This window comes from Microchirus variegatus, assembly GCF_963457635.1.
Source record: "Microchirus variegatus genome assembly, chromosome: 4".
Taxonomy (NCBI): Eukaryota; Metazoa; Chordata; class Actinopteri; order Pleuronectiformes; family Soleidae; genus Microchirus; species Microchirus variegatus.
Genome location: NC_139805.1, coordinates 38104639 through 38127953, shown reverse-complemented (window position 1 = coordinate 38127953; position 23315 = coordinate 38104639). Strand labels below are relative to the sequence as shown.

The window sequence follows — 23315 nt, the reverse complement described above, 5'->3', positions numbered from 1 at the left end:
ATAAATAAATGTATAAATAAATGCATGAATAAATATATAAATAAAAGAAGTATAAATAAAATAAATAAATGCATAAATGAATAAATGCTTTACATTTATCTCTACATTTCTGTATTTATACTTATGTCAGGTTTAGTCCTCCATATATTCATTTATATTCATGTTTGTTCATTTATATTCATTTTAAACACAAATTTACAGAATAGTGTTAGTGCCACTTGTAAAGAAGTTTTTTTAAATAAAGTAAAAAAAATAAAAAAAGAAGAAGAAAGAATGAAACAGTTGTGAGATTAAACTTTAATCTCAGAATTGATGCCATTTTATTTAGATTTTTAACTTGTGGCACTAATCCTCTTCCGTACATGTTTAACGTGTTTTCATGTGTCAAATATATTTTATTTATGTTGAATTAAATCTAAATAAATCCTCCTTCTATTAAGAGATTAACGTCAGATTTATTTGACATCTGATCATTTGTGTCAAATGTTTTAGGATTAAATCATAAAATCAGTTTCAATTGTGATTTTTTTTACATTTTATTAAAGTGAGCCAAACTAAATCACAAATAAAAAATAGGTAAAAAAAAAATTCCATTTAATGGACGTAGTCAACATATATTTATTATTATTTAACTTTTATTTAAACCTCATTGAGATTAAAAAATCTTTTTTGTTCAAGAACTAAATCAAAACAACCAGAATAAAGTCACTTTATTGATTCATTTGAGGTTAATATTTAAATTTATAACATAATCATTATGTAATTAAATAATTTATAAAAGCATTTCAAAACTCAAAAATGCCTCAAAAGTCAGAAAATGTTCACGTGAATTAACTTTATTGACACAGTGACGAGTCACAGCCGTTATTTACAAACACAAACTTTACATTTTGGAATCAGAGCAGGTGATGACGTCATCACCACGACGATGACATCATCATCACGACGATGACATCATCACGATGACATCATCACGGCGTCAGCCTCAGCACTGTTCAAACCCGGCCATCAGAGACAGAGCCAGCGACTCCACTGGAAGAAATAAAACAAAAACGTGTTTATCATTTAAAACCTGGAGATAAATGACATATAATCCAGATTAAATCATCACAATGCGACTGAAATTATTCCCCTTTTTTTTAATCTGGGTAAAAATGTCGACTTCATGTCGTCATAATCTGACAAATCATTTTTGAATATGATATTTAGGGTCAGAAGAAATGATTTTATCCTCTTAGCTAAAGACTTAAATCTACGATATCCACTAAGGGGTGGGGGAAAACAAATCGCGATTCACATAGGAATCGCGATTTTAATCATCCATGATTCTGAATCGATTCATAAACTTCGGAAATCGATTTAAAAAAAAAAATTAAAAAAAATAAAAATATTTGCAGTACCACTGACAGACACAGAGGGCGACAGAGCAGGACTGTGCTTGTTCTATTAACATAGCTCCTCCTCTGTGTGGGCGGAGTCACCACAGACGACACAAACAAACAAGTGACTTGAGCCAAAGTGAATCATTTCATTACAAGTTTGTAAACCACTCACTCTCCCACACCAAAGTCACTCACTCTCTCGTACCAAAGTCACTCACTCTCCCTCACCAAAGTCACTCACTCTCCCACACCAAAGTCACTCACTCTCTCACACCAAAGTCACTCACTCTCCCGCACCAAAGTCACTCACTCTCCCACACCAAAGTCACTCACTCTCTCGTACCAAAGTCACTCACTCTCTTGCACCAAAGTCACTCACTCTCCCTCACCAAAGTCACTCACTCTCCCACACCAAAGTCACTCACTCTCTCACACCAAAGTCACTCACTCTCCCGCACCAAAGTCACTCACTCTCCCGCACCAAAGTCACTCACTCTCCCGCACCAAAGTCACTCACTCTCCCACACCAGTCACTCACTCTCTCACACCAAAGTCACTCACTCTCCCACACCAAAGTCACTCACTCTCCCGCACCAAAGTCACTCACTCTCTCACACCAAAGTCACTCACTCTCCCACACCAAAGTCACTCACTCTCTCACACCAAAGTCACTCACTCTCCCTCACCAAAGTCACTCACTCTCCCACACCAAAGTCACTCACTCTCCCACACCAAAGTCACTCACTCTCCCGCACCAAAGTCACTCACTCTCTCACACCAAAGTCACTCACTCTCCCGCACCAAAGTCACTCACTCTCCCACACCAGTCACTCACTCTCTCACACCAAAGTCACTCACTCTCCCACACCAAAGTCACTCACTCTCCCGCACCAAAGTCACTCACTCTCTCACACCAAAGTCACTCACTCTCCCACACCAAAGTCACTCACTCTCTCACACCAAAGTCACTCACTCTCCCTCACCAAAGTCACTCACTCTCCCACACCAAAGTCACTCACTCTCCCACACCAAAGTCACTCACTCTCCCGCACCAAAGTCACTCACTCTCTCACACCAAAGTCACTCACTCTCCCGCACCAAAGTCACTCACTCTCCCACACCAGTCACTCACTCTCTCACACCAAAGTCACTCACTCTCCCACACCAAAGTCACTCACTCTCCCGCACCAAAGTCACTCACTCTCTCACACCAAAGTCACTCACTCTCCCACACCAAAGTCACTCACTCTCTCACACCAAAGTCACTCACTCTCCCACACCAGTCACTCACTCTCTCACACCAAAGTCACTCACTCTCCCACACCAAAGTCACTCACTCTCCCGCACCAAAGTCACTCACTCTCTCACACCAAAGTCACTCACTCTCCCACACCAAAGTCACTCACTCTCTCACACCAAAGTCACTCACTCTCCCTCACCAAAGTCACTCACTCTCCCTCACCAAAGTCACTCACTCTCCCACACCAAAGTCACTCACTCTCTCCCACCAAAGTCACTCACTCTGCCACACCAAAGTCACTCACTCTGCCACACCAAAGTCACTCACTCTCTCACACCAAAGTCACTCACTCTCTCACACCAAAGTCACTCACTCCCCCACACCAAAGTCACTCACTCCCCCACACCAAAGTCAGTTTAAAGTGTTTTTAAAAATCAGAGTCAAAAGTAGAAAAAGGATGAAGTTAAAGTTTGACAGTGATGTTGTTGAGCTTCATGTTTGATCTAAACCTCTGGACTCTGCTCAGTCAACAAAACGCCTGCTGGAGCTCAGCTCTGGTTGGTTCCTGGGTGGTTGCTGGGTGGTTGCTGGTTGGTTGCTGGTTGGTTCCTGGTCTGGTCCTCTGGTCTATAAGAGACCAGGTCTCTGGTTGTTTGCGTGGCAGTGAAAACATGAACCTGACAGAGTCTCTCAACCTGACTGAGGTGAACAGGATTTCTCTGGACTGGTTCCAGACGTCTCTGAACCACTCGTGTCTCCTCGCTGACGTGGGCGTGGACGAGTCTCTGCTGGAATATTCTGGATTAAACTCCACGGCTCGGCTGCAGGGTTACTCCGACCGGCTGAGCCTGGACGTCCCCGGCTTCGCCGCCGAGCTGAGACCGGCTCTGGGCTCCGTGGCTCGGATCCCCAACGCCGTGGGACTCAACGCTCTGGTGATCTCCCTGATCCTGGACGCCGTCGCCAACCGCAGCAGCAGCTTCTACCGTACGTTTGGCGAGGAGGAGGCGGCGGCGGCGGCGGGGGCGGCGTATCCGGGCGTCTACCGCACCATGACGGCGTACGTGAAGCGTCACCGCCGACGGGTCAACGACGACTACTTCCTGCGATACGAGCTGCAGCCGTTTGAGCTGCAGCTGAGCGAGGATCTGGTGGTGCTGTGGAACACTCTGAGCCACGACGGGATCATGAGCTCTCGGACCCTCAAGAGCTGGACGAACGCGGCCTGGTTCCGCCTCCTGATGCTGGTCCACGACGCTCGCCTGCACAGCCAGAGGCTCCGCCCCGGAGCGACGTACTGCACCAAGACGCTGAGCTACGGCATCGACCTGTTCATGGACGACCTGGAGCATCTCCTGGGTCACTACAGGAGGTTCAGGGTGGAGAAGACGGAGGTCTCCGTCAGACCCGGTCCTGACGGATCTCCTCGCTGTTTCCTCGTCAGTAAAGAACGCGAGGACGTTCTCTGCGAGATGGAGCTGGACTTTAACCGCGGCTGTAGCGACTCAGAGATGATCCCTGGGCTGATCCGGGCTTACGTGGGTCACATGGTGTCTCGTCACGAGGCCATCGTCAACATCAAGAGTCAGGCTTTAAACGTGCAGAAGAACCTCGGACGACTGATCGACGAACATGATGTTTTTACTCTGCCACAGACGACCTCATGAAGCCTTTGACCTTTGACCTCTGGTCAACGAACACAATGTTTTTAATCTGCCACAGACGACCTCATGAAGCCTTTGACCTTTGGCCTCAGACGACTGATCGACCAACACAATGTTTTTACTCTGCCACAGACGACCTCATGAAGCCTTTGACCTTTGACCTCTGATCAACGAACACAATGTTTTTACTCTGCCCACGACCTTTGACCTCAGACGTCTGATCGACCAACACGATGTTTTTTATCTGCCACCGACGACCTCATGAAGCCTTTGACCTTTGACCTCAGAAGTCTGATCTACCAACACCATGTTTTTACTCTGCCCACGACAATGACATGAAGCCTTTGACCTTTGACCTCAGATCGACCAGCACCATGTTTTTAATCTGCCACCGACGACCTCATGAAGCCTTTGACCTTTGACCTCAGACGTCTGATTCACCAACTCGATGTTTTTAATCTTCCACCGACGACCTCATGAAGCCTTTGACCTTTGACCTCTTATCGACCAACACAATGTTTTTACTCTGCCCACGACCTTTGACCTCAGACGTCTGATCCGCCAACAGCACCCTTTTATCTGCCCGAGATGACAACGACATGAAACCTTCACCTTTGACCTTTGACCGACGGTGTGATTGACAGTTACAGCTGCCGACCCTGAGTTAACCCTAGGGAACGGACCTGAGTGAACCCAAATTAACTAACCCGAGTTAACCTAAGCTAACTAACCTGAGTTGTCTACCTCGTTTAACCTGAGTTAACCCGAGTTATCTAACCCGAGTTAACCTGAGTTTTCTAACCTGAGTTAACCTGAGATAACCTGAGTTAATTAACAAGTTATCTAACCTGAGTTAACCTGAGTTTTCTAACCTGAGTTAACCTTGAGTTTTCTAACCTGAGATAACCTGAGTTAACTAACAAGAGTTAACCTGAGTTATCTAACTCGAGTTAACCTAAGTTTTCTAACCTGAGTTAATCTGATCTGTCTAACCTGAGTTAACCCGAGTTGTCTAACCTGAGTTAACCTGAGTTGTCTAACCCTAGTTAACCTGAGTTGTCTAACCTGATTTAACCTGGGTAAACCTGGGTTAACCTGATTTAACCTGGGTTAACTTGAGTTAACCTAGGTTAACCTGTTCACCTGAGTTTTCTAACCTGGGTTAACCTGAGTTGTCTAACCTGGGTTAACCTGATTTAACCTGAGTTGTCTAACCTGAGTTCACCTGAGTTTTCTAACCTGAGTTAATCTGGGTTAACCTGAGTTAACCCGGGTTAACCTGAGTTAACCTGAGTGAATGACGGTACTCACAGTGAGGGAAGGATCCTCGACACACAGCTTTATTCAGAATGGTGACCAGGAACATGTGACAGTTCTTGAAGTCAGACTCCATTTTATCTATGGACTCGATCCTGTTGTTGTTAAAATAATAATAATAATAATAAATTAATAATAAATTGTGACAGTCACTGGATTACAGGTTAAAATAATCTGAATAATCTGCTCACCTCCAGGCTCCAAACCCGGCCTGCCAGCGGTCGGAGAAAATCAGAACCAGGTTCAGAACCTTCATGATGGCCTCCTTCACAAAGCTCACCTGAAAACAAAAGCATCCACGGTGACGTGTGAGCGCCCCCTGCTGTTCAGCCCGTGTGTGAACGGAGCGCGCGCAGGTTTACCTTCTCTCTCAGCAGACAGCGGTCGTGGATGGTGGCCAGATATCTGTAGTGGATCTTGATCAGCTGGTCCAGGTCTTTGGCCTCCTGGACCTGGTGCTGGAACTCCAGACCTGTGCTGTGCAGGATCTGACAGAGCAAAGAGATTGGGATTAGAAAGAGGACGTCCTCCTCTTCAGAGGCTCCTCCTCCTCCTCAGAGACTCCGCCTCCTGCTCCTCCTCCTCACCCTGGTCATGATGTAGTTGTGCAGACTGTTGACAAAGTGCATGAGTTTGACTCTGAGCAAACACATGCGGTGAATCTGCTGATTCAGCGACTCTCTCAGCTTCACGTCCTCACACACAGCGCCCTCTAGTTTCACCGTGGCCGACGTGAGATCTGCAAGAGACAAGCATTTGTTTAGTCTTTAACGTGCACTGAGCGCCCCCTGCTGCTGGGGAGCGTCTTCATCTTCACTGTGAAACCACTCACTCTGCCCGACACCAAAGCCCATAGAGAAAACCAGTGATTTTAGCTCACAGGGACACAGGAGCTGCTGGTCCTCTGCTGCCTCGTGTGGTCACTTTGTGTCACTGATGTATGTTGAAATTAAATATTTTAAAAGCCGAATTCACTAAAATCAGTCATTGTAAGTTAGTGATGGAGGCAGCAGTGGATCAACAACTCCTGTGAACTCCTGTGTCTCTGTGATGTTAAAATCACTGGTTTACTCTATGGACTTTGGTGTGGCAGAGTGAGTGACTTTGGTGTGGGAGAGTGAGTGTGACTTTGGTGTGGGAGAGTGAGTGACTTTGGTGTGGGAGAGTGACTTTGGTGTGGGAGAGTGAGTGACTTTGGTGGGCAGAGTGAGTGACTTTGGTGTGGCAGAGTGAGTGACTTTGGTGCGGGAGAGTGAGTGACTTTGGTGCGGGAGAGTGAGCGACTTTGGTGCGGGAGAGTGAGCGACTTTGGTGTGGGAGAGTGAGCGGCTTTGGTGTGGGAGAGTGAGTGACTTTGGTGTGTTGGAGTGAGTGACTGGTGTTGGAGTGAGTGACTGGTGTGGGAGAGTGAGTGACTTTGGTGTGGGAGAGTGAGCGACTTTGGTGTGGGAGAGTGAGTGACTTTGGTGTGGGAGAGTGAGCGACTTTGGTGTGGGAGAGTGAGCGACTTTGGTGTGGGAGAGTGAGTGACTTTGGTGTGGGAGAGTGAGTGACTTTGGTGTGTTGGAGTGAGTGACTGGTGTGGGAGAGTGAGTGACTTTGGTGTGGGAGAGTGAGTGACTTTGGTGTGAGAGAATGAGTGACTTTGGTGTGGGAGAGTGAGTGACTGGTGTGAGAGAGTGAGTGAATTTGGTGTGGGAGAGTGAGTGACTTTGGTGTGGGAGAGTGAGTGACTTTGGTGTGGGAGAGTGAGTGGTTTATAAACTACAGTTTCCTGTTGGAAAAGTCTGTCTAACAGACAGTGAGATAAAGACGTGGAACATGTTCTAAAGATATCGTAGACTTAAACTTCTTCAGCAGCAGGGGGCGCTCACAGCACAGTGACGATCACTTTAAGATGACATTATAAAAACCTCATGTTTTTCTCTCTGTGTGTTATTATACTGTCTCAATAGTCTGTGTACAAAGATATAACAGATAAAAACTCACCACTGAATCTAATGGTGTCTAAACTGTATTTGGCCCATTTGATCTGCAGCAGCAGCAGAAACACTTGGTTGTAGATTTTCTGACACTCGCTGCTGATGACGATGTCTACGGGCCAGGGAACCTGAATACAACAACAACAACAACAACAACAACACGTCACACAGGGAACCATAGTTGTATATACACATATATATGTATATATATGTGTATATATACATATACATATATACTCATATATATATACATACATATACAGTACATACACATATATATAAACATATACATACACATATGCATATATACATATACACACATATGCGTATATACATATACACACATATGCGTATATACATATACACACATATGCGTATATACATATACACACATATGCGTATATACATATACACACATGCGTATATACATATACACACACATATATATATATATACATACATATACATATATACTCATCTAAAAAGTTTCATTTAAATTAAAAAGTAATTCTGCTTAATAAATAGAAATGTTCCATGTTGTTTGTAACTATGAAAATAATAAAATGTGACATTTTGAATTATGTTAAAACTTAAAAAGTTTTAATGACACAGAGCATGAAATGTTCACCTTAAATGAGAAGCGTTAAAATAAAGCCATAAAACAAAATAAAACACAGATGAAATGTGTTGTTAAAAAGTTGCTGTTGTGAAATAGAATGTCAAATATATTGTTTTAAAACCTTGATTTTTCAGTCGAACTGAACACAATATTAACGTGTACTCATTAAAACAATAAAGGAAAAAGTGTTTTTGTGTCGTTGTTTTTTCACCTTTTCATCCAAACTTGATTATTTATTATATTATTTATATATAAAATAAAATAAAAATCTATACATATATATATTTATTTATATATTTTTATAATCATTACTGATGCTTTATCACATAACTGTCTAACTGTCTTATAATTTCATGTGAAAATAAATCACCTTGGATTAGATTAGATTAGCTTAAATCACCTTGTAGCTGAGCGTCAGAACCTCCAGATTATTGACAGGATGTTTTTTCCTGGAGGCGTCCATGTTCTCCAGACACACCGACAACCTGCTCACACACACAATCATCCAGGAAAAGACGATTCTCATCAAAGAAAAGAGAGAGGAAACACCCGCCGTCAACGACGTCAACAATCCGCGCAGTACCTGCCGCTGTCCTCTGGGTGGCGCTGTCTCACTGCCTCCTGCAGCTGGACGTTGAGGAAGGACAGCTGCTGCCAGCTCTCCTTCTCCTGAACTTTGTCAAAGATGGACGTGTAGAAGTCGTACATGGTGTCTCCGGCCTCCAGCAGGAAGTAGTTCCTCATGGACTGAAGGAACTCCAGGATCCTGAGGACGCAGAGGGGGACAGAGGGGGACACACAGGGGGGACAGACGGGGACACAGGGGGACGCAGGGAGGACACATGGAGACACATAGACACACAGGGACACATGGAGGATGCATGGAGACACATGAAGGATGCATGGAGGATGCATGGAGACACATAGACACACAGGGACACATGGAGGACGCATGGAGACACATGAAGGATGTATGGAGACCCAGACACAAAGGGACACATGGAGACACATGAAGGATGCATGGAGACGCATTGAGGATGCATGGAGACACATGAAGGATGCATGGAGACGTATGGAGACACATGAAGGATGCATGAGACGCATGGAGGCACACATGGAGGACGCATGGAGACACACGGAGACGCATGAAGGATGCATGGAGACGCATGAAGGATGCATGGAGACAAATGAAGGACGCATGGAGACACACGGAGGACGCATGGAGACACATGAAGGATGCATGGAGTCACATGAAGGACGCATGGAGACACACGGAGGACGCATGGAGACACATGAAGGATGCATGGAGACGCATGAAGGACGCATGGAGACACATGAAGGATGCATGGGGTCACACACGGAGACACATGAAGGATGCATGGAGACACATGGAGATACATGAAGGATGCATGGAGACGCATGGAGGATGCATGGAGACACATGGAGATACATGAAGGATGCATGGAGATACATGGAGGAGGCATGGAGACACATGAAGGACGCATGGAGACACATGAAGGATGCATGGAGACACATGAAGGACGCATGGAGACACATGAAGGACGCATGGAGACACATGAAGGACGCATGGAGACACATGAAGGATGCATGGAGACACATGAAGGATGCATGGAGACACATGAAGGACGCATGGAGACACATGAAGGATGCATGGAGACACATGAAGGACGCATGGAGACACATGGAGATACATGAAGGATGCATGGAGATACATGGAGGATGCATGGAGACACATGAAGGATGCATGGAGACACATGAAGGATGCATGGAGACACATGGAGATACATGAAGGATGCATGGAGATACATGGAGGATGCATGGAGACACATGAAGGACGCATGGAGACACATGAAGGATGCATGGAGTCACACACGGAGACACATGAAGGATGCATGGAGATGCATGGATACACATGAAGGATGCATGGAGATGCATGGATACACATGGAGGATGCATGGAGACACATGAAGGATGCATGGAGACACATGGAGACACATGAAGGACGCATGGAGACACATGAAGACACACACGGAGACACAGGGATGTTACAACGTTACAAACACGCACTGGAGAGCTTTCTCTCCTCATTGTTGTGATAATGATAATTGAAGTCCTTATTTTAATCTAAAAACCCTGGTGTTCTCACTTGTAGTCCTTCTTATTTTAATCTAAAACCCCTTGTGTTCTCACTTGTAGTCCTTCTTATTTTAATCTAAAAACTCCTTTAGGTCTCACTTGTAGTCCTTCTTATTTTAATGTAAAAACTCCCCTAGGTCTCACTTGTAGTCCTTCTTATTTTAATGTAAAAACTCCCCTAGGTCTCACTTGTAGTCCTTCTTATTTTAATGTAAAAACTCCTTTAGGTCTCACTTGTAGTCCTTCTTGAGTGTGGTCATCAGGTTCCCACAACACTCCACGTATCTCCTCTGAATGTGAGGATAGAGACACGAGCGCAGAGTCAGTTCAAACGTCTGACATGTGACCGACTGAGAGGAACGATCCACCAGAACATCTCCACCAGAGAAACACTGCAGGAAGTCACTCTGCTCCAGGTACAGTCTGACACACACACACACACACACACACTAAGGGTGAGTTGACAGTGGATTAAAGCCAAACAAACTAAATTAATCTGGATTAGATTAGCTGCTCCTCACCTGGCAAAGTTGATGGCCAACAGAGGGTCGTGGACGTCGTGGTCCTCCAGGTGTCGAGCCATGATGGAGTGCATCTTCACCAGACTCCTCCTGGTGGCCTGGTGTTCACTCAGTGTGTGTGTGGGAGAGCGGTCGCCATGGCTACAGAGACGAGACTGCACCGACTCTAAGAACAGTGTGTACACACTCTTTCTCTCTGCGTCTGGAAACACACACACATGAAAACACACACTGTAAATAAACACTGTAAACACACTCTTTCTCTCTGCGTCTGGAAACACACACACATGAAAACACACACTGTAAATAAACACTGTAAACACACTCTTTCTCTCTGCGTCTGGAAACACACACTGTGAATACACTGTAAAATAGACTATAAATACACTGTAAATTATACTGTAAATACACCGTAAAATACATTGTAAATCACACTGTAAATTGTAAATACACTTTAAAATGCATTCTAAATACACTGTAAAATGCATTCTAAATACATTGTAAATTACACTGTAAATACACTAAAATAGACTGTAAATACACTATAAAATACACTGTAAATACACCGTAAAATACAATGCAAAATCGACTATAAATACACTGTAAAATAGACTATAAATACACTGTAAATGATACTGTAAATACACCGTAAAAAATACACTAAAAATTACACTGTAAATTGTAAATACACTGTAAAATACATTGTAAATTACACTGTAAATACACTAAAATAGACTGTAAATACACTATAAAATACACTGTAAATTATACTGTAAATACATCGTAAAATACAATGCAAAATCGACTATAAATACACTGTAAATGATACTGTAAATTCACCGTAAAATACACTATAAATTACACAGTTAATTGTAAATACACTGTAAAATACATTGTAAATTACACTGTAAATTGTAAATACACTGTAAACTGCATGCTAAATACACTGTAAATACATTGTAAATTACACTGTGAATACATTGTAAATTACACTGTGAATACATTGTAAATTACACTGTGAATACATTGTAAATTACACTGTAAGTACACTAACATATTGTAGATTACACTGTAAATTGTAAATACACTGTAAATAACACTGTAAATTGTAAATACACTGTAAATTACACTGTAAATACATTGTAAATTAGACTGTAATTTGTAAATACACTGTAAAATACTTTGGAAATACACTTCAATTACACAGTAAAATAAATTATAAATAGACTGTAAATACACACTCTTTCTCTCTGCATCTGTAAACACACACATATGAAAACACATGACACAAACACTGACCTGTGGAGGATCTGTGTGAAGGCTCCGCCTCCTTACAGTCCAGGTTCTTCAGCAGCTGCATGGATTTACCCGCCATGATGATCTGCTTGAGCACAGGTTTGAGGAAGGACACCATGGTGAGCTGTCTGCTGCCTGAGCCCGGATCTCCTCCAGAGCTGCCGCTGGCCGAGTCGTTCAGCTTCTCCTCGTTGGTCTCGGACACGCTGTACAGAGTGTAGGTGGCGTACCAGAAGTCTCTGTGGTTCACTGGGACGTCTTTGTTCCTGAGCAACAACAACACAAACATCGTTCATGACTTTTGAAGTGGGATTAGAAATCAAATCTGTGTCAGTTTAAGTCGACGACGTCTTTAAGAAAATGATCACGTCTTTATTTCACTGTTAAACTGAAGTTTGTAAACCACTCACTCTCCCACACCAAAGTCCATAGAGAAAATCAGTGATTTTAGCTCACAGGGACACAGGAGCTGCTGGTCCTCTGCTGCCTCTTGTGGTCACTTTGTGTCACTGAGTTAAGTCTAAATTCAATATGTGGCAGAGTGAGTGACTTTGGTGTGAGAGAGTGAGTGACTTTGGTGTGAGAGAGTGAGTGACTTTGGTGTGAGAGAGTGAGTGACTTTGGTGTGGGAGAGTGAGTGACTTTGGTGTGGGAGAGTGAGTGACTTTGGTGTGGGAGAGTGAGTGACTTTGGTGCGGGAGAGTGAGTGACTTTGGTGCGGGAGAGTGAGTTACTTTGGTGTGGGAGAGTGAGTAACTTTGGTGCGGGAGAGTGAGTGACTTTGGTGTGGGAGAGTGAGTGACTTTGGTGTGGGAGAGTGAGTGACTTTGGTGTGTGAGAGTGAGTGACTTTGGTGTGAGAGAGTGAGTGACTTTGGTGTGAGAGAGTGAGTGACTTTGGTGTGTGAGAGTGAGTGACTTTGGTGTGGCAGAGTGAGTGACTTTGGTGTGGCAGAGTGAGTGACTTTGGTGTGGCAGAGTGAGTGACTTTGGTGTGGCAGAGTGAGTGACTTTGGTGTGGGTGTTTTTGAGTGAAGAAAAACAGATTTAAGCAAATTAATAAAAGACTCAGTGAATAAAATCTGCGTCTGTTTAAGTCTATGACGTCTTTAGAACACGTTCACATCTTTATCTCACTGTTAGACAGACTTTTCCAACAGGAAACTGAAGTTTGTAAACCACTCACTCTCCCACACCAAAGTCCAAGAGTAAACCAGTGATTTTAATATCACAGCACACAGGAGTTCACAGGAGTTGTTGTTGATCCGCAATGTCTTATTTTGTCAATTCGGCTTTTAAAAACCTTTGTTTTAATTGACCTCAGTGACACAAAGTGACCACACGAGGCAGCAGAGGACCAGCAGCTCCCTGTGTCCCTGTGAGCGAAAATCACTGGTTTTCTTTATGGGCTTTGGTGTGGAAGAGTGAGTGGTTTCCAGTCTGTCTAACAATGAGATAAAGATGTGAACATGTTCAGAAGATATCGTACCCTAGATAGTGGTTAAGAGCAGGGAGCAGCAGGGGGCGCTCACAGCCTTTAATTCCCCTCCATACCTCTGGATGATGAACTCTTTCGCAGGGTCAAACAGGTGTCCGTGAACGATCCACTCATCCACGATCTCCAGGTACGGTCTGACCGTCTCTGTCCAGAGAGAAAACAACAGCGCCACCTAGCAGAGAGAGAGATGACGACATTGACGACGTTCCCACGGGAAAACCTGGATCATACGCGACCGAGCGTAAAAACACACACTCACCGTTTGCTCCGATGCTTCTCCGACGCTGTCGTACTCGATGATGGCTTTGTACAGAGTGTTGAGCAGATGTGACGCTCGCAGCACGTTAGGAGTCTGAGGAGGAACTTCAGCTACACCACTGACAAACACTCTGTGGAGGACCTTCATCTGAGACAGGTGAGGACTGAGTCTGTCCAGGACTGCACACAGAGTCACTGTGTCATCTGTGAGGAGGAGGAGGAGCAGGAGGAGGAGGAAGAAGGAGGAAGGAGGAGGAGGCATTTGTGTCATTTGTAATAATCTAAAGTTAAATAATCTGTGTGTATGTGTTGAGTCTGGGAGATAAATGATGTGGATTTAAAGGTCTGTTTCTCTGGTACACTGTAAAATACAATGCATATACACTGTAAGTACACTGTAAAATACACTGTAAAATAAATTGTAAATACACTTTAAATACACTCTTAATACACTCTAAAATAAATTGTAAATACACTGTAAATTACACTCCAAGATACACTGTAAATCAACCTGTAAATACACTGTAAATTACACTATAAATACACTGTAAGTACACTGTAAATTACACTGCACATACACTATAAATACACTGTAAATTACGCTCTAAAATATACAGTAAATACACCGTAAAATACACTCTAAATTACACTGTAAATATGCTCTAAAATATACAGTAAATACACTGTAAAATATACTGTAAATACACTCTAAATTACATTGTAAATATACTATAAATAAACTCTAAATTACACTGTAAATTAACTCTAAAATACACTGCAAAATAAACTCTAAATTACACTGTAAAATACACTCTAAATTACACTATAAAACACTCTAAAATACACTCCAAATTACACTGTAAAATATACTGTAAATACACTCAAATACACTTTAAATATACTGTAAATAAACTCTAAATTACACTGTAAATAAACTAAAATACACTGCAAAATACACTAAATTACACTGTAAAATACACTCTAAATTACACTATAAAACACTAAATTACACTGTAAAATACACTGCAAAATACACTCTAAATCACTGTAAAAACACCCTAAATTACACTGTAAATTACACTGTAAATGACACTGCAAAATACACTCTAAAATACACTCTAAATTACACTGTAAAATGCACTCTAAATTACACTGTAAGAGCACTGTAAAAACACTCTAAATCACACTGTAAAAACACTGTAAAATACACTGTAAAAACACTGTAAAATACACTCTAAATCTAAATCACACTGTAAAAACACCCTAAATTAAACCGTAAAAGACACTTGCCGTTGCGTATGAGCTCCCTCTCGATGGTGGTCAGCTCCTCCTTGAAGCTGGTGAAGTACTTGTTGAGCGCCCACACAAAGGCCTGGTACGTCCTGAAGGGCGGATCAGAACCTTTCTTGGAGGCGTAGGAGGAGGCGGAGCTTGGCGGGCCGGGCTCAGAGCTGTGACCCGTCACCTCGTCGATGAACCTCTGCAGCATGAAGACCGCCTGACCGTACACGGCGATGTGTTCCAGCACTGAGCGAAGACAGTTCTGAAACAAGGAAGGACAGAGAGAACATGTAACTCCATGTTTGGTCAGCAGCAGGGGGCGCTCACAGTGCCGTCTCCAGTTGAACTTACACTGGTGAGGTGAGTGACCACCACGTTGTTCCTCACACACACTTTCCCGTCGTGGTGCTGGAATATGAAGTGTTTCTTCACACCAGACAGAAGCCTGCAAGATCACACTCACACATTAACTGTGCAACACAAAGGTCAAAGGTCACAGCAGCAGCACCATGTCTCACCACAGTGTCTCCAGTATCAGCATCTGTATCATCATCAGTATCATCATCTGTATCATCACAGCTTCATCACAAAAGTCATTTATAAACGGTCACAATATTACATTTGAATAAATAATGTGGCATTTGTTATCATTTAAAGTTAAATGATCTGTGTATGTGTTGAGTTTATATCCTGATATAGGAGATATATGTGGATTTAAAGCTGCATACAGGATTGTCTCTCTGGTACACTGTAAGTACACAGTGAATACACTGTAAAATGCATTGTAAATACACCGTAAATTACAATGTAAATACGCTGTAAATTACAATGTAAATACACTGTAAAATGCATTTTAAATATGCTGTAAATTACAATGTAAATACACTCTAAAATACACTGTGAATACACTGTAAAATGCATTGTATATATGCTGTAAATTACACTGTAAAATACAGTCTAAAATGCATTGTAAATGCACTGTAAATACACCATAAATTACAATGTAAATACTCTGTAAATAACAATGTAAATACAATGTGAATACACTGTAAAGTGCATTGTACATACACTGTAAATACACTGTAAAATAGAGACTAAAATGCATTATAAATACACTGTAAATATCCTCTAAAATGCACTGTAAATACACTGTAAAATGCATTGTAAATACACTGTAAAATGCATTGTAAATACACTGTAAAATGCATTGTATATACACTGTAATTACACTGTAAAATACACTCTAAATTACACAAAAAAACACTCTAAATTACACTGTAAAATACACTGCAAAATACACTCTAAATCACTGTAAAAACACCCTAAATTACACTGTAAATTACACTGTAAATAAACTCTAAAATACACTCTAAATTACACTGTTAAATGTACTGTAACTTATACTCTAAAATGCATTGTAAATACATTGTAAATACACTGTAACTTACACTCTAAAATACACTGTAAACACACTGTAAAAAAGGGAAAGGGAAAGGTCAAAGGTCACAGCAGCAGTACCATGCCTCACCACAGTGTCTCTCGTATCACTTGGGTCTCGGTGACAAAGGCCTTTTCCTCGGGCAGATACAGAGCATCAGTGTTATATAAGTGTTGATCCCTGAGGACAGAGAGCAGAACATCATGAATGACCCACTGACCCACTGACCTCTGACCTCTGCGTCAGAACCACCACAGCGCTCACCACACGTTGAGGAGGTTGGAGTGCAGGTGGAGGCTGTGGGGGAAGCGTGGAGCGTGGTTGACCCAGTACGGCGTCACCACGTTCTGCTCCAGCCAGGAGCGAGCGTCGGGTTCACCCACTGTGGACACGACACACACTGCAGTTAGCATCAAAAACACAACACAACACGCTAATGCAGACCGTTATCACGACAACACTCACCTGTCCACGTGACTGGAGCCGCTTTGCTGCCGTTGTCCTGGTCGTCCTGCGGCGTTCTGTCCAACTGGATCCCAGAATCCTCTCTGCTGATTGGCCGCTGGGCGTCATCGTCCTCGCTCTCCTCCTCAGACCACTCCTGTGAGCAGCAGCATTTTAAACAGAAACTCACGCTCATGTGTTGTTGTTGTTGTTGTTGTTGTTGTTGTTGTTGATGATGTTTGGTGCTGATGGACTCACAGGTGTGTCTGGATATGGACCAACGTCCACGTCCTCGCCTTCCCTCAGATATTTAGCCCAGTCAAAGGAGTCCTCTACTTCTGCAGGGACAAAAAGAACATGATCCACATGAACATGAAGTCCTTTAGAAATGATTTAAACTCAAAGAGAAAACCTGTGAGACTGACTTTAACAACAGAAACTGAAGTCTGTAAACCACTCACTCTCCCACACCAAAGTCACTCTCCCACACCAAAGTCACTCACTCTCCCACACCAAAGTCACTCACTCTCCCACACCAAAGTCACTCACTCTCTCACACCAAAGTCACTCTCTCACACCAAAGTCACTCTCTCACACCAAAGTCACTCACTCTCTCACACCAAAGTCACTCACTCTCCCACACCAAAGTCACTCACTCTCCCACACCAAAGTCACTCACTCTCTCACAACAAAGTCACTCACTCTCTCACACCAAAGTCACTCACTCTCCCACACCAAAGTCACTCACTCTCCCGTACCAAAGTCACTCACTCACTCTGCCACACCAAAGTCACTCACTCACTCTGCCACACCAAAGTCACTCACTCACTGTCACTCACTCTCCCACACCAAAGTCACACCAAAGTCACTCACTCTGCCACTCCAAAGTCACTCACTCTGCCACACCAGTCACTCACTCTCCCACACCAAAGTCACTCACTCTGCCACACCAAAGTCACTCACTCTGCCACACCAGTCACTCACTCTCCCACACCAAAGTCACTCACTCTGCCACACCAAAGTCACTCACTCTGCCACACCAAAGTCACTCACTCTGCCACACCAAAGTCACTCACTCTCCCACACCAAAGTCACACTCACTCTCCCACACCAAAGTCACCCACTCTCCCACACCAGTGTCACTCACTCTCACACACCAAAGTCACTCACTCTGCCACACCAAAGTCACTCACTCTCACACACCAAAGTCACTCACTCTCACACACCAAAGTCACTCACTCTCACACACCAAAGTCACTCACTCTCACACACCAAAGTCACTCACTCTCACACACCAAAGTCACTCACTCTCACACACCAAAGTCACTCACACCAAAGTCACTCACTCTCCCACACCAAAGTCACTCACTCTCCCACACCAAAGTCACTCACTCTCCCACACCAAAGTCCATAGAGTAAACCAGTGATTTTAACATCACAGCACACAGGAGTTCACAGGAGTTGTTGATCCACTGCTGCCTCCATCACTAACTTACAATGACTGATTTTAGTGAATTCAGCTTTTAAAATATTTACTTTAGACTTAACTCAGTGACACAAAGTGACCACACGAGGCAGCAGAGGACCAGCAGCCCCTGTGTCCCTGTGAGCTAAAATCACTGGTTTTCTCTATGGACTTTGGTGTGGGAGAGTGAGTGGTTTACAAACGTCTGTCTAACAGTGAAGATAAAGAGGTGATCATGTGACTTAGATGACTCCTTAGACCACACGTCTGTCTCTGTCAGTGTGTCCTCTCTTGTCTCTGTCAGTGTGTCCTCTCTTGTCCTGTCTTGTCTCTGTCAGTGTGTCCTCTCTTGTCCTCTCTTGTCTCTGTGTCCTCTCTTGTCTCTGTCAGTGTGTCCTCTCAGTGTGTCCTCTCTTGTCCCTCTCAGTGTGTCCTCTCTTGTCCCTCTCAGTATGTCCTCTCTTGTCTCTGTCAGTGTGTCCTCTCTTGTCTCTGTCAGTGTGTCCTCTCTTGTCTCTGTCAGTGTGTCCTCTCTTGTCCTCTCTTGTCCCTCTCAGTGTGTCCTCTCTTGTCCCTCTCAGTATGTCCTCTCTTGTCTCTGTCAGTGTGTCCTCTCTTGTCTCTGTCAGTGTGTCCTCTCTTGTCTCTGTCAGTGTGTCCTCTCTTGTCCTCTCTTGTCTCTGTCAGTGTGTCCTCTCTTGTCTCTGTCAGTGTGTCCTCTCTTGTCCTCTCTTGTCTCTGTCAGTGTGTCCTCTCTTGTATCCCTCTCAGTGTGTCCTCTCTTGTCTCTGTCAGTGTGTCCTCTTTTGTCCTCTCTTGTATCCCTCTCAGTGTGTCCTCTCTTGTCTCTGTCAGTGTGTCCTCTTTTGTCCTCTCTTGTCTCTGTCTCTGTGTCCTCTCTTGTCTCTGTCAGTGTGTCCTCTCAGTGTGTCCTCTCTTGTCCCTCTCAGTGTGTCCTCTCTTGTTTCTGTCAGTGTGTCCTCTCTTGTCTCTGTCAGTGTGTCCTCTCTTGTCCCTCTCAGTATGTCCTCTCTTGTTTCTGTCAGTGTGTCCTCTCTTGTCTCTGTCAGTGTGTCCTCTCTTGTCTCTGTCAGTGTGTCCTCTCTTGTCCCTGTCAGTGTGTCCTCTCTTGTCTCTGTCAGTGTGTCCTCTCTTGTCCTCTTGTCCTCACCAGTGTCCTTCACCCTGTGTGTCTCAGTGAAGCAGTAGTTTGAAGGAGAGTCTGACAGCAGCAGCAGCAGAGACATCAAACTGAAGTGAACACTGGTCTGAAAGACAAACACAAACCAATGAGAAGGACTTCATGTCCCATCAGCCCCTCTGTCTGTGTGTGTGTGTGTGTGTGTGTGTGTGTGTGTGTGTGTGTGTGTGTGTGTGTGTGTGTGTGTGTGTGTGTGTGTGTGTGTGTGTGTGTCCATCATACCTGAGTTCCCTCAGTGTTTGGTAAGGGTGAGTTGAGGAAGTCTTCAGTCAGCCTCATCCAGCTCTCTGCTTTACTCAGGTCAGAGTGAACCATCAGCTTCTCATAGATCCTGATAATACACACACGAGTGAGTGTGTGTGTGTGTGTGTGTGTGTGTGTGTGTGTGTGTGTGTGTGTGTGTGTGTGTGTGTGTGTGTGTGTGTGTGTGTGTGTGTGTGTGTGTGTGTGTGTGTGTGTGTGTGTGAGAGAGAGTGAACCATCAGCGTCTCATAGATCCTGATAGAACATACATACATGAGTGAGTGTGTGTGAGAGTGTGAGTGTGTGAGTGAGTGTGTGTGTGTGTGAGAGTGTGCGTATGTGTGCATGTGTGTGACATGTATGTCTGTGTCCATGTGTGTGTATGTGTGTGTGAGTGTGTGAGACATGTATGTCTGTGTGCATGTGTGTGTATGTGTGAGTGAGTGTGTGTGTGTGACATGTATGTCTGTGTGCATGTGTCAGGATGTGTGTGTATGTGTGTGGATGTGTGTGTGTGACTTGTATGTCTGTGTGCATGTGTGTGTATGTGTGTATGTGTGTGTGAGTGTGTGTGACGTGTGTGTGTGTGTGTGTGTGTGTGTGTGTGTATGTGTGTGTGTGTGCATGTGTGTGTACGTGTGTGTGAGTGTGTGTGTGTGTGTGACATGTGTGTGTGTGTGAGTGACGTGTATGTCTGTGTGCATGTGTGTGTGCATGTGTGTGTACGTGTGTGTGAGTGTGTGTGTGTGTGACATGTGTGTGTGTGTGAGTGACGTGTATGTCTGTGTGCATGTGTGTGTGAGAGTGTGTGTGACATGTATGTCTGTGTGAGTGTGTGTGTGACATGTATGTCTGTGTGAGTGTGTGTGTGACATGTATGTCTGTGTGCATGTGTGTGTGTGTGTGTGTGTACACACTCTCACCCTCTGATGCTGCGTTGTACTTTATGACTGTCCACATCCAGGTAGCGATGAAACCTGTGGACACGAGGACACTTTACTGACACTGTGTGTGTCTTTATGTCTCTGTGTGTGTCTCTGTGTGTGTTTTTATGTGTGTCTTTATGTCTCTGTGTGTGTCTATGTGTCTGTGTGTGTCTTTATGTCTCTGTGTGTGTCTTTATGTGTGTCTTTATGTCTTTGTGTGTGTCTTTATGTCCCTGTGTGTGTCTATGTGTCTGTGTGTGTCTTTATGTCTTTGTGTGTCTTTATGTCTCTGTGTGTGTCTATGTGTCTGTGTGTGTCTTTATGTCTCTGTGTGTGTCTTTATGTCTCTGTGTGTCTTTATGTCCCTGTGTGTGTCTATGTGTCTCTGTGTGTGTCTTTATGTCTCTGTGTGTGTCTATGTGTCTCTGTGTGTGTCTTTATGTCTCTGTGTGTGTCTATGTGTCTCTGTGTGTGTCTTTATGTCCCTGTGTGTGTCTATGTGTCTCTGTGTGTGTCTTTATGTCTCTGTGTGTGTCTCTATGTTTGTGTGTCTTTATGTCCCTGTGTGTGTCAATGTGTCTGTGTGTGTCTTTATGTCTCTGTGTGTCTTTATGTCCCTGTGTGTGTCTATGTGTCTCTGTGTGTGTCTTTGTGTCTCTGTGTGTGTCTCTATGTTTGTGTGTCTTTATGTCCCTGTGTGTGTCTATGTGTCTCTGTGTGTGTCTTTGTGTCTCTGTGTGTGTCTCTATGTTTGTGTGTCTTTATGTCTCTGTGTGTCTTTATGTGTCTCTGTGTGTGTCTATGTGTCTCTGTGTGTGTCTTTGTGTCTCTGTGTGTGTCTCTATGTTTGTGTGTCTTTATGTCTCTGCGTGTCTTTATGTCTCTGTGTCTCACCGGAAGTTGGAGCAGGTGAATTTCATCGCCATCTCAAAGTTCTGCTCGTCCTCGTCCTGAACCCCAGTGAGACATGAGACAAGTCTCTTTGTCTCTCGCTCTGTCTCCTTCTCGAAGGTGCTCCAGTGCGCCATGTTCGTTAGCCTGCTGTTAGCACCAGAGGCTAACGAGAGTCACGGGCTTACGCGAGCTAACGCGGGCTAACACAGGCTAACACGGGCTAACACAGGCTAACACGGGCTAACACGAGCTAACGGGTTAGCGCGGAGGACATTTACAAAGACAGAGACGTCTTTTTTCTTCACACACACACACACACACACATTCATCCATTCGTATGAGACTAAACCGCCAAACAGTGTCACAACAAACTAACTGCGCATGCGCAGCAGCACAGACGCTCACGTTTGTCAAACGCGGACTCACGTCATGCTCTACCGCCCCCTGCTGGTCAGGAGTGTGAGCTCTAAACACGTCTTATCTGAGGATCTATTGTGTCAAATAAATTATATTATCACATAAATACACTTATTTATTTAATGAAATGTTGCTGTTGTTTGTATTTTCTTGTTTTGCTGCCTATATATTTTATTCTACTTTATAAATGCAGATAAAATACTGAACTCATCCTCGTTTACTTATTGTTAATTTTACCTAAGTAATGTTATACATATACAATATCTCCTGTTCAACCCTTGTTTACACTGTAAATATTAAGCCTATACTGTATATATTCTCATAACTGTCTATCATGTACATTCTGTTTGAACCTGTTATAGTTGTATTGTTAATATTTATTGTACTTATCTTTATATTTACTGTCTTTGCTGCTGTGACGATGGAAATGTGCACACTGTGAGACTAATAATAGACTATTTTACCTTATATTATCTTATATTATCTTATCTTACTTTATCTTATCTTATTTTACCTTATCTTTCCTTATTTTATCTTATTTTACCTTATCTTTCCTTATTTTATCTTACCTTATCTTTCCTTATTTTATCTTATTTTAACTTATCTTACATTATTTTACCTTACCTTATCTTACCTAATCTTATTTGACCTTATCTTATTTTATTTTATCTTACATTATCTTATCTTACATTATCTTATTTTACCTTATCTTTCCTTATTTTATCTTATTTTACCTTATCTTTCCTTATTTTATCTTATTTGACCTTATCTTATCTTATCTTACCTTATTTGACCTTATCTTATTTTATCTTACATTATCTTACATTATCTTATTTTACCTTATATTTTTACCTTATTTACCTTATCTTATCTGATGACCATGTGTTATGTTTTACCTCTCACCTCCACCAGGTGGCGCCCTCTCATTGCCTTACGTGTGTGTGTTCATTCAAATTCGAGTTGATGTTATTTTCAAACAAAGTAAAAGAAACACGGTGTAAACAGCGACTCGGCAGCAGGGGGGCGCTGTTGCGCCGCGTGAGCAGAGGAAGGAGAAATAATCTGGAGAGAGT

The 23315-nt window shown here is 43.3% G+C and overlaps 1 protein-coding gene across 1 annotated transcript; it reads right to left on the bottom strand.

Moving 5' to 3' along the window:
* Nucleotides 1-871: 871 nt before the first annotated feature.
* On the bottom strand, nucleotides 872-22135 carry tubgcp5 (tubulin gamma complex component 5). The gene is made up of 23 exons (XM_083888561.1): nucleotides 21826-22135; nucleotides 20929-20982; nucleotides 19985-20093; nucleotides 19733-19829; nucleotides 17355-17434; nucleotides 17118-17253; nucleotides 16917-17034; nucleotides 16743-16832; nucleotides 15566-15659; nucleotides 15218-15476; nucleotides 13935-14137; nucleotides 13732-13847; nucleotides 12182-12444; nucleotides 10883-11084; nucleotides 10596-10784; nucleotides 8788-8970; nucleotides 8605-8689; nucleotides 7593-7713; nucleotides 6191-6342; nucleotides 5966-6091; nucleotides 5795-5883; nucleotides 5598-5698; nucleotides 872-1032 (listed from the first exon to the last, which is right to left on the bottom strand). Exons 1-23 carry the CDS (start codon nucleotides 21957-21959, stop codon nucleotides 986-988), a joined length of 3048 nt encoding a protein of 1015 aa, XP_083744687.1. The 5' UTR covers nucleotides 21960-22135; the 3' UTR covers nucleotides 872-985.
* Nucleotides 22136-23315: the final 1180 nt, after the last annotated feature.

Excerpts from the sequence above, each read along its gene's own strand:
- tubgcp5 (XM_083888561.1), bottom strand. The coding sequence starts at position 21,959 with ATGGCGCACTGGAGCACCTTCGAGAAGGAGACAGAGCGAGAGACAAAG. Across the intron at positions 16,833-16,916 it reads TCCAACCTCCTCAACGTGTG|GGATCAACACTTATATAACA; the intron begins GTGAGCGCTGTG and ends CTCTGTCCTCAG. Across the intron at positions 6,092-6,190 it reads ACAACTACATCATGACCAGG|ATCCTGCACAGCACAGGTCT; the intron begins GTGAGGAGGAGG and ends TTGCTCTGTCAG.